At 40.2% G+C, this 11,983-nt stretch overlaps 2 protein-coding genes across 3 annotated transcripts; both read left to right on the top strand.

The window, feature by feature from the left end:
• Positions 1-638: 638 nt before the first annotated feature.
• On the top strand, positions 639-3,426 carry OR7E199 (olfactory receptor family 7 subfamily E member 199). Of its 2 annotated transcripts, XM_059888425.1 has the most exons (2): positions 639-1,702; positions 2,882-3,426. In XM_059888425.1, exons 1-2 carry the CDS (start codon positions 795-797, stop codon positions 2,934-2,936), a joined length of 963 nt encoding a protein of 320 aa, XP_059744408.1. In that variant the 5' UTR covers positions 639-794; the 3' UTR covers positions 2,937-3,426. The 2 variants fall into 2 exon arrangements, with proteins under 2 accessions (XP_059744408.1, NP_001377203.1); NM_001390274.1 differs by lacking the exon at positions 2,882-3,426 and having other exon boundaries at positions 795-1,724.
• A 3,538-nt stretch (positions 3,427-6,964) lies between these two features.
• OR7E182 (olfactory receptor family 7 subfamily E member 182) lies at positions 6,965-7,894 on the top strand. Its single transcript, NM_001389886.1, has one exon. It carries the CDS (start codon positions 6,965-6,967, stop codon positions 7,892-7,894), a length of 930 nt encoding a protein of 309 aa, NP_001376815.1.
• Positions 7,895-11,983: the final 4,089 nt, after the last annotated feature.

The following is an 11,983-nucleotide window of genomic DNA, read 5'->3' as shown; positions in this document are numbered from 1 at the left end:
AAATGCATTTATAGAAATATGAAGTCCACTAAGAGCAAATATTTATATTTGAGTTATATGTGTGACCACAACACACATTTGAGTGAACACATATTTCCACAGAAGATAGATGTCATAAAACCAAATAAATATGAAAAATCTCTAGAAGTTAATTTAAAAAACAGAAATGCTATCTGATTAGGAATTTTTTTAAATTTTATTTAATTTTTAAACTTTACGTAATTGTATTAGTTTTGCCAAATATCAAAATGAATCCACCACAGGTTAAAATTTATATCCCAGAGAGTGGTTTTAGCTGTTTAGGACTACATTACAAATCAAGAGAGTTGCTTGTACAGCATTCATATAAGATACAGTATATTTGAGTGTTTTTTAGTGTCCTTTAATTAGAATGACTTTTCTAAGAGAGAAAAAATTTTGCTATAGATTTTCCTTCAAAATTAAGGGGACACATATTACATCATGTTCATGGATTTATTATGTCAAAAAGTCCTTACTTCTCTTGCATTCTTTGGCCGCATGCCTCTAAAATAGGTAAGTAAAGAAGCAAATGAGTAATTAACCTCCAATTAAAATAAATAAATTTTAGAAAAAGAAGCAAATGATATTTGGGGCCTCATTAAAGATGGGCTCACAATTGAGAAATATTGCTAAAGTTGCTAGGCCATGTGGTCATCAAGTGTGAATATTTTATTTGTTAATTGCTTAAATCCAAAGTATGGACACTTCTCTGGGTGCCTCTACATTTGTTTTGTTTATTCAACACTCTTCTTTTCATAAGGTGCCCCATCTACATGGAAAAAAAGAATTTAACAGGTGTCTCTGAATTCCTTCTCTTGGGCCTCTCAGATGATCCAGACCTGCAGCCCCTCCTCTTTGGACTCTTCCTGTCCATGTACCTGGTCACTGTGCTTGGGAACCTACTCATCATCCTGGCTGTCAGCTCTGATTCTCACCTCCACACCCCTATGTACTTCTTCCTCTCCAATTTGTCCTTGACTGATGTCAGTTTCAGCACCACCACCATCCCCAAGATGCTAGTGAACCTCCAGACACACAGCAAATCCATCACCTATGCAGGCTGCCTAACTCAACTGACCTTTTTTTCTCTTTTTGCATGTTTGGAGAGTCTCCTTCTGACAGTGATGGCCTATGACCGGTTGGTGGCCATTTGTCACCCTCTCCACTACCTGGTCATCATGAACCCCCGCTTCTGTGGCTTGTTGGTCCTGGTGTCATTTTCCATCAGCCTTTTGACCTCCCTGCTGCACTACTGGATGGTGTCACAGCTTACTTTCTGTGAAGAAGTGGAAGTTCCTCATTTCTTTTGTGATCCTCCTCAACTCTTCAACCTTTCCTGTTCTGACACCTTCATCAATAACATATTAATCTATTTCATTGGTGCCATCTTGGGTGGAGTTCCACTCTCAGGGATCCTTTACTCCTATACTCAAATTATTTCCTCCATTCTAAGAGTCTCATCTTCATATGGGAAGTACAAAGCCTTCTCCACCTGTGGTTCTCACCTGGCAGTTGTTTGTTTGTTTTATGGAACTGGCCTTGGGGTGTACCTCAGCTCAGCTGTCTCATCTTCCCATAGGAAGGGTGTAGTGGCCTCAGTAATGTACACTGTGGTCACCCCTATGCTGAACCCCTTCATCTACAGCCTAAGGAACAAGGACATAAAGAGTGCCCTCTGGAAGATTATTATCAGAAGAACCTAATTTCAATACCTGTGTTATATGTACCTATATGTGTGTGTGTGTATATATATGTTCCTAAGACTGGTAAAGGCAGTAACAACAAATCTGTGCACCAAGTGATTCTGAATATTTAGTCTCACACCATATATGTACCTCTCTGTTTATATATTTTTCCTATTAAAATAGCTCTAATGAAATTGGAACATTATTTAGTCACCCAGTGTGAGTCATAACCATTCCAAGATTTTGCATACCACATCACTACACCTTTTCAATTTCCTTATGTATTACACAGAGCCCTTGGTCCCTGGCAGTCTTGTTTCTATAGTTACAAAATAAATGCAGCTCTTTGTTGTTGTTGTTCAGTATCTCCGACGTGTCTGACTCTTGCGACTCCATGGACTATAGCATATCAGGCTCCTCTGTACTCCACTATCTCCTAGAGTTTGCTCAAATTCATGTGCATTGATTTGGTGATGCTATGTAACCATATCATCCTCTGCCACCCACTTTTCCTGCCCTCAGTCTTTCCCATCATCAGGGTATTTTCCAATGAGTCAGCCCTTTGGATCAGGTAGCCAAAGTATTGAAGCTGCAGCTTCAGCATCAGTTTTTCCAATGAATATTCAGGGTTGATTTCCTTTAGAATTGACTGGTTTAATCTCCTTACAGTCCAAGGGATTCTCAAGAGTCTTCTCCAGCGCCACAATTCAACAGCATCAATTCTCTGGTGCTCAGCCTTCATGGTCCAACTCTCAAATCTGTACATGACTACTAGAAAAACCATAGTTTTAAGGCAGTTCTATTTCCAGTTTTTTAAGGAATCTCCACACTGTTCTCCATAGTGGCTGTACTAGTTTGCATTCCCACCAAGAGTGTAAGAGAGTTCCCTTTTCTCCACACCCTCTCCAGCATTTATTGCTTGTAGACTTTTTGCTAGCAGCCATTCTGACTGGCGTGAAATGGTACCTCATAGTGGTTTTGATTTGCATTTCTCTGATAATGAGTGATGTTGAACATCTTTTCATGTGTTTGTTAGCCATCTGTATGTCTTCTTTGGAGAAATGTCTATTTAGTTCTTTGGCCCAGGGAAAGAGACACGTGTACCCCAATGTTCATCGCAGCACTGTTTATAATAGCCAGGACATGGAAGCAACCTAGATGCCCATCAGCAGATGAATGGATAAGAAAGCTATGGTACATATACACAATGGAGTATTACTCAGCCATTAAAAAGAATACATTTGAATCAGTTCTAATGAGGTGGATGAAACTGGAACCTATTATACAGAGTGAAGTAAGCCAGAAAGAAAAACACCAATACAGTATACTAACATATATATATGGAATTTAGAAAGATGATAACAATAACCCTGTGTACGAGACAGCAAAAGAGACACTGATGTATAGATCAGTCTTGTGGACTCTGTGGGAGAGGGAGAGGGTGGGGAGATTTGGGAGAATAGCATTGAAACATGTATAATATCATGTATGAAACGAGTCGCCAGTCCAGGTTCGATGCACGGTACTGGATGCTTGGGGCTGGTGCACTGGGACGACCCAGAGGGAGGGTAGGGGAGGGAGGAGGGTGGAGGGTTCAGGATGGGGAATGCGGGTATACCTGTGGTGGATTCATTTTGATATTTGGCAAAACTAATACAATATTGTAAAGTTTAAAAATAAAATAAAATTAAAAAAAAAGAAAAACCATAGTTTTGATGATATTGACCTTTGTCAGCAAAGTGATGTCTCTTCTTTTTAATAGGCTATCTGTGTTTGTCATAGCTTTCCTTCCAAGGAAGGAAACACTGCTCTATTTCTTGTTATATATTGATTCTATACTTTTCCTTTTATTATTCCCTATTTGTCATATGTATCTATATTCTACCATAACGATCAACGCATCCAATATATTATTGCTCGTTAATAATCTTTTTGTGAAAATAAAATTAGAAAAAAAAATAATATTTTTGTGAAAATAGAATCGGTATTTAATTTCCAAATCAGAGAAACTTGAAATTAAAATAGGGCACTATGAATACTGAGTTTACATAAGCAGTTATCAATTGGGACTTTCCTAGGAAAACTGGGGTATATGCTTCCCAAGGAGTAGAGGAGAGACTACCTACCAGAGAAAAATTGATTCCAAAATTTTCTGATAAATCTCCTTCCCATTCCATCTAACTTCTCCCCAATCATATTACTTAATGAGACATAAAGGGACAAAACACTGAATGATTCCACAGCTAAAGTAGTCAAATTTAAAGAGAATGATGGTTTTGGGATCAGGAAAAGGGGAGTTAGTGTTTAATGGGCACAAAGTGTCCATTAGGGGAAGATGAAATAGTTCTGGAGACGGATAGTGGTGATGGTTGCTAACAATGTGAATGTACTTAATGCTGCTGAATTGTACAATTAAAAATGGGGAGCTAAATGTTATGTTTTTTTTCTTACCACAACAACAAAAAAAAATCTCCTGTCAGGAATAAGAGATGAGTTGCTCCAAATTTGGGTGTTAACCCTCAGGAATCAACTCCTAGAGGTAGCTGCCTCAGCTTCAGGGAGCCCACATCTGATGACTGCATACTGTGAGGTTATAAGCATTGGGCTCCTTTCCCTCAACTGCAGCCAACTCTAAGGGATCATCTTTATAACACCCTGGTAGTTTTCATAGAACTTTGAGGGTCTTCAGCTTGGCTTGACTTTTCCACTGCCCTTTCATGCTACAGATAGTTTGCCAAACCACAGAGTCTAGGGAACAGTTCTCACAAGATTGTCTCATTTCAGACACCAACACAAGTGCAGTGGTTCCCAGAGTGACTCTCACTCTGGGCATCTTGGCTCCAAATTCAAAAAATATAATAACAAAAAACATAAATCTCCAAGACAGAAAGCCCAGAACTTGAGACCAGGACTATAGAAAGAAAAATATGACAATGCCAGAGACATAAACCTTAACCATGAACATAGAAATACTATCACATTCTTGGAAGAGACCAAAATCTCTCTAGGTTTCATGATTAATTCAGTGAATTTATAGACATAAAATCATGTATTGCTTCCCCTAATTGAAAAAAAATGTATCTGAATTTGATGATGAGAAAATAAACTGGAAGGCAGAGGTGAGGAGTACAAGTCAGCCTCTTCCAGGCTCTACTGGATCCTTCCTAATACATTCACTTTTTTCCTTCTCCTCCTCCATTAAATTAGCAAACCCTCAGGGATTGAGAGACCATGACCAGTTTGGCTAATTATCTGCCCCGTGCATGAAGTTCTCCAGGCTGCATCACTGTAAATAATCAGCCTGTGCTTCCCAGCCCTTCAGTTAGCCAGCTCCAGTCCAATGGGATCAATACCCATATGTCTCATCCTGCCAGAGTTGTTGTCTGCACCAGGAGGCCCACACCTGAGTCTGTCTTACTGCCTGTTCTTAGGACAAAGCTTCAGCCTTCATCCAAAAGCAGGTAGGGGACAGGCAGCTAATCTGCAGTGCTCAGTCCTGGTCGAGCGGAGGGACAGACCAACCCAGAGAGTGCCAAGTGCAGTGGGAGACACTGAATGCAGGAGGGATATGGGAGACTTGTATGCTCATCATCAAGGCAGTGGGAGTTATGATAGTCAGTGGGAGGCCACCAAAACGCAAAGATCAGCTCAAAGCCTACGAAGTTTATGTTATTGTTAGTGGTGGGAATTGTAGAACACTTATTCAAGTTTTTGTTTTCCTTCCACACTGGTTCTATCTTCCTTGGGCATCTTTTCTACTACCAGGAAACCGGTCCTTCTAAATGTCGCCTAAGTTCTCCAGATGATCTTGAAGGTGATGGTGATGAAATGATGACAACCACAGTATTACAAAGACTTATGTAGGAATTCATACACCAGAGGCTGGAGTAATTTTTAAATATAGTTTGTTACTTTATTTGCATTGAAAGTGTGAATGTTTTAGTCACTAATTCATGTCCAACTCTTTACAACCCCATGGACTGTAGTCTGCCAGGCTCCTCTGTCAATGAAATTCTCCAAGCAAGAATACTGGAGTGGGTTGCCATTCCCTTCTCCAGGGAATCTTCCCAATCCAGGGATCAAACCTGGGTCGCCTGCATTACCGGCACATTCTTTACCATCTGAGCCACCAGGGAAACTGCAAGAATACTGAAGTGGGTAGCCATTCTGTTTTCCAGAGGATCTTCCAAACCCAGGGACTGAACCCAGGTGTCCTCTATCGCAGACAGATTCTTTATTCTTTGAGGCAACAGGGAAGCCCTTTATCTGCATTCCCATCCCCCAAAAGAAAGCAACATGCATTATTATCATTTTCAACCTGAGGATAAGAATTTTAACGTTAATGTAATTTTGTTCAGGCTCTGGTAGAGAGGAGAATAAAGTCAGATTCGAATGCAGACAGTGACACTCCATTTTTCAAGGCACCTTGACAGTATTGTCACTTGTGACACTCCTTTTATAGGGCAAAAGTGACATTCCGTTTACAAGTCACCTTGACAGTATTCTCTCCTGCCAATCCAGCCAACATTCAGGGGGCTGAATTTAGGAGAAACACAAACTCTCTATAAGGAAGAATTGGCGTGAAAAGCTCTCTTAAGCTGGCATAAGGGGGCCAACTTGGTGTTGAGACCTGATTAGGTCTTACATTTTTTGACTGTTCATAAGAGGTGGGATTTGATGAAAAATCAAGCCTTCATATATATTCAGGAACAGAAGGATATTAAAGAAGTTTTACCTGGCCATGACAAACAAATACAGCAAAATGTAAACTCAACTGCCAATCTTTTTCTGAAAGTATTTGATACCGATTGAAAAAAAAATTCTGTGTGTCTCTGGAAACATGTTATGTAGGCCTTCCACCCACTTTTATTGATTTTTTTTTTCTGATATTGAGTTTCACAGGCTGTTTCTATATTTTGGGGATTAATTATTTGTCCATAGCTTCATTTGCAAATATTTTTTCGTATTTTGAGCTTTGTCTTTTCATCTCATTTATGGTTATCTTTCCTGTGCAAAAGCTTTTAATTTTAATTGGGTCCCATTTTTGTTGTTGTCATGTTACATTTTATTTTCATTACCCTAGGTGGTGGGTCAAAAAAGATCTTATTGTGATTTAGATCAAGGAATGTTCTTCCTATATTTTTCTTCTAATACTTTATTTGTGAATTGATTAAATTCAGTTTGGACACTTATCTAGGTGCCTCTACCACTGTTTTGTGTATTCAACAGTCTCTTTTTTTTAAAGGTGCCCCATCAACATGAAACCACAGAATCTAACAGATGTCTCAGAATTCCTCCTCCTGGGCCTCTCAGATGATCCAGATATGCAGCCCCTCCTCTTCGGACTCTTCCTGTCCATGTACCTGGTCACTGTGCTTGGGAACCTCCTCATCATCCTGGCTGTCAGCTCCAATTCCCACCTCCACACCCCCATGTACTTCTTCCTCTCCAATTTGTCCTTGACTGATGTCAGTTTCAGCACCACCACCATCCCCAAGATGCTAGTGAACCTCCAGACACACAGCAAATCCATCACCTATGCAGGCTGCCTAACTCAACTGACCTTTTTTTCTCTTTTTGCTTTTTTGGAGAGTCTCCTTCTGACAGTGATGGCCTATGACCGGTTGGTGGCCATTTGTCACCCTCTCCACTACCTGGTCATCATGAACCCCCGCTTCTGTGGCTTGTTGGTCCTGGTGTCATTTTCCATCAGCCTTTTGACCTCCCTGCTGCACTGCTTGATGGTGTCACAGCTTACTTTCTGTGAAGATGTGGAAGTTCCTCATTTCTTTTGTGAACTTTCTCAACTCCTCAACCTTTCCTGTTCTGATACCTTCATCAATAACATATTAATCTATTTCATTGGAGCCATCTTGGGTGGAGTTCCACTCTCAGGGATCATTTACTCTTATACTCAAATTACATCCTCCATTCTAAGAGTCTCATCTTCATATGGGAAGTACAAAGCCTTCTCCACCTGTGGTTCTCATCTGTCAGTTGTTTGCTTATTTTATGGAACTGGCCTTGGGGTGTATCTCAGCTCCACTGTCTCATCTTCCCACAGGAAGAGTGCAGTGGTCTCGGTGATGTACACTGTGGTCACCCCTATGCTGAACCCCTTTATCTACAGCCTAAGGAACAAGGACATCAAGAGTACCCTCTGGAGAATTATCATCAAAAAAGCCTAATTTCAATACTTGTGTAATTTTTCTGTTGTTGTTTGTTAAGACTGCAAAAGACAGTAAAATCAAATATGTACAACAAGTAACTGTGAATCTGCACTTCCATAGCATATACGTAGCAATCTGGGTTTCTGGTTACATTTCTTTTTTTCCTCTTAAATTAGCTCTACTGAAATTGGGACATTATTTGGGGGTCATAACCCTTCCAAGATTTTGCACACCACCTAACTGTACACTTCTCAATTTCCTTATGTATTACCCAAAGCCTTTGGTCACAGGCAGTCTTATTTCTATCACCTCCAAATAAACACAGATCTATTTCTTGTCATATACTGAACCTTTGGGCTTTCCTGCTGGCCTAACAGTAAAGAATCCTCCTGCAGTACAGGAGATGAGAGTTCAGTCCCTGGGTTGGGACGATCCCATGGAGAAGGAAATGATAACTCACCCCAGTATTCTTGCCTCAGAAATGTCATGGACAGAGAAGCCTGGCAGGCTACAGTCCCTGAGGTCCCAAAACATCTTAGTGACTAAACAACAACTGATTCTATGTTTTCCTATTATTATTCCCAATCTGTTATGTGTATTTAAACCCTACCTTAATGACCAAGACATCTAATATATTTTTGCTCCTTAATGAATTTTGACAAATAGGATGGGTATTTCATTTCATTTCCAAACCAAAGTATTCTGATATTAAAATAGGATGCTATGAATACTAAGTTTGAATAAGAAGTTGTTAACTGGGACTTTACTAGGAAAACTGGGATGTGTGCTTCCTGAGGGGTAGATATAGAGTACTCACCAAAGTAAAGTCAATTCCCAATTTTGCTGATAATTCTCCTTCCCATTCCATCTAACTTCTCCCCAATTATATTACATAAGTAAAGTTGCTCAGTTGTGTGTGACTGATCTTCACAATCCCATGGACTGTAGCCTACCAGGCTCCTCCATCTGTCGAATTTTCTAGGCAAGAGTACTGGAGTGGGTTGCCATTTCCTTCTCCAGTGGATCTGCCCAACCCAGGGATTGAACTTAGGTCTCCCTCATTTCAGGCAGACACTTTACCCTCTGAGCCACCAAGGAAGCCCAATCATGTTACATAATCAGACATAAAGAACAGAAGTTGAGTGATTCCACTGATATGAAGTACCTAAAGTAGTCAAATTCCTATAGACAGAGGAGAGAATGATGGTTGCCAGAGGCTTTGGGAGGAGGAAAGAAGAGTTAGTGTTTAATGGGCACAGAGTTTCAGTTGGGGAAGACAAAATAGTTCTGGAGATGAATGGTGGTGTTGGTTTCAAAACAGTATGAATATACTTAATGCCACTTAACTGTACACTTAAAAATAGTTAACAGGGTAAAATTTATCTTATGTTGTTTTACCACACACACACACACACACACACACACAATCAGTCAGAAATGAGAGACACTTTCCCCAAATGTTGGATGTTACTCAGCCTTCAAGATTCATGTAGATATATGGCAAAACCATCACAATATTATAAAGTAATTATGGTCCAATTAAAATAAAGAAACTTTTTAAAAAAGAATCAACTTCTAGAGGGATCTCCCTCAGCTACAGAGAGCCCAAGGCAGCCCACATCCGAAGACTGTATGATGTGAGTATGTAAGCATTTGATTCCTTTCCCCTCAACTGCAGCCAACTCTAAGGGATCATCTTTAGAGCACCCTGGTGGTTTTTATAGACCTCTGAGGGGCTTCAACTTGGCTTTATTTTTTCCACTGCCCTTTCATACTGAAGAGAACTGGCCACACCACAAAATCGAGAGAACCATCCTCACGAGACTGCCCTCATATCAGATACCACCACAAGTGCAGTGGTTCCCAGGGTTCCATGCCCAATTTGTGCTGAATGTGCTCAGTACTCAATTGTATCCAACACTTAGCAACCCCATGGACTGTAGCCTACAAGGCTCCTCTGTCCATGGAGTTTTCCAGGCAAGAATATTAGAGCTGGTTGCCATTTCCTATCCCAGAGGACCTTCACAACCCAGGGATAGAACCCACATCTCTTGTATCTCCTGCAGGGCAGGCAGGTTCTTTACCACTGCACCCCCTGGGAAGTCCCTTGTCCAATGTAACTGAATATTCTTATTATCTGATAGGCAGAAAACTAGATAAATATGTGCAGCTTAATTGAGAAAACTGCATATCTAGTTTTCTGTCTATTATTTAATGAAGACTTAATCTCTGAGTTCCTCATACATAGACTATGAGCCAGGAATACTGCAAGGATAAGATGTAGAAGGTCACAACAGACCGCATCTCACATATCCTGCTTTAAAACTAAAAGGACACTGTCTTGATGAACACTAAGTGTTCAAACACAAAGGTTTTAAAGAAAAATATATTTAGAGAGAGATGTGACCTCTTTATTATGTAGAAATAAGCAATGCAGGAGATGCCAGAGACCCGGGTTCGAGTTCTGGGTTGGGAACATCCCCGGGAGGAGAACACGACAATCCACTCCAGTATTCTTGCCTGGAGAATCCCATGGACAGAGGAGCCTGGTGGGCTATAGTCCAAAGGTCATAAAGAGTCAGACACGACTAAGGGATGAACACTGAGATGTTTGTAGAACTCCAGCACTGGAAAGGATGTGGCTTATTCTAACAGTGATGGAAGGACTCTATGGGTCTAAGAGAAACAAGAGATATTTCTGGATGAATGGCTAGGAACAGCAAGGTGGGATCTGCAGAAGTACCCACAACAGGGCAAGTTTTTCATGTTTTAGTTCTTCTCTGGGGAATTTTTCTTGAAAAGATGATGTTTTGGAGCCAAGGCTGGAACACAGAGAAATATCTCCATAGTTTTATTCTTTTTAGAGTCAACTGTACAGAGGGAGAATGAGGCTGGTTAAGTGGGTAGCTTCAAAGATGCTTTCAAAGATCCCCACCACCTCTGTTCATGCCCTTGTACATACGTGTCTCCTTGGACTGAGCACAGTGACTTGTTTCCAGTCAACTGAATTTGGAAAACTATTGGCCTGTCGCTTCCACCATTAATGTGTAAAATAGCTCAACTTTCATCTTGCCAGTCCTCTCCAGTCTACTGACCACCTTGCTCTGATGGAAGTCAGTTGCCGAGTCATAAGAGGTAAGAAACTAAGAGAATCCTCTAGTCTCCAAAGCACTCAGTACTATGAACAGACATGGAAATGAGCTTGGAATCAAATATTCTTCTAGTCAAACCTTGATAAGACTACAACACTGGCCCCCATTTTGTATGTAGATTCTCTGATGCCCCTTGAAGTGTTTAAGCAAGCTAGCAAATTACTAGACAAATATGTTAAAATAAACAGTTGTGTAATGTAACAACATACATCAAATGAAGAGAAAACATAAGAGTTAGAATTTTAAATTAATTCTGTCCTTGGAATTTTCCAGGCAAGAATACTGGAGTGGGTTTCCATTTCCTTCTCCAGGGGATCTTCCCGAACCGGGGATCAAACCCAGGCCTGTTGCATTGCAGGCAGATTCTTTACTGTCTGAGCTACCAGGGAAGCCCTTAAGTTAATAGAATTTAGGATTTAAAATTCCAAGCATATTAGAACTAGAAATTGGATTGTCATTCAAAATTCTGGTATGGGGAGGGAGGAGGGAGGAGGGTTCAGGATATGGAACACATGTATACCTGTGGCAGATTCACTTTGATACATGGCAAAACCAATACAACATTGTAAAGTTAAAAAATAAAATAAAAATAAATAAAATAAAAACCATAACTCTCCAAGGAAGAAAATCCAAAACTCCAGACGAGGACTATAGAAAAAAAATATGACAATGCCAGAGACAGAAATCTTAACCATGAAAATAGAAATACTATCAGAATCTTGGGAGGGAAGACCTAAATCTCTCTAAATTTCATGACTAATTCAGTGGATTTACAGAAATAAAATCATGTATTGCTTCCCCTAATTGAAAAAAAAATGTTTCTGAATTTTATGATGAGAAAATAAACTGGAAGGCAGAAGTGAGGAGCAGAAGTCAGCCTCCTCCAGGCTCTACTGGATCCTTCCTAATACATTCACTTTTCTCCTTTCCCTCCTCCATTAAATTAGCAAACCCT

The sequence above is a fragment of the Bos taurus genome, chromosome 7 (genome assembly GCF_002263795.3).
Source record: "Bos taurus isolate L1 Dominette 01449 registration number 42190680 breed Hereford chromosome 7, ARS-UCD2.0, whole genome shotgun sequence".
Classification (NCBI taxonomy): Eukaryota; Metazoa; Chordata; class Mammalia; order Artiodactyla; family Bovidae; genus Bos; species Bos taurus.
The sequence above is the reverse complement of the archived record's forward strand: the minus strand, read 5'-3'. Positions and strand labels throughout refer to the sequence as shown.

Coding starts and splice junctions, on each gene's coding strand:
- OR7E199 (XM_059888425.1), top strand. CDS start 795: ATGGAAAAAAAGAATTTAACAGGTGTCTCTGAATTCCTTCTCTTGGGC. Junction 1,703..2,881: donor ATAAAGAGTGCCCTCTGGAA/GATTATTATCAG, acceptor CATCAGCAGATG/AATGGATAAGAAAGCTATGG.
- OR7E182 (NM_001389886.1), top strand. CDS start 6,965: ATGAAACCACAGAATCTAACAGATGTCTCAGAATTCCTCCTCCTGGGC.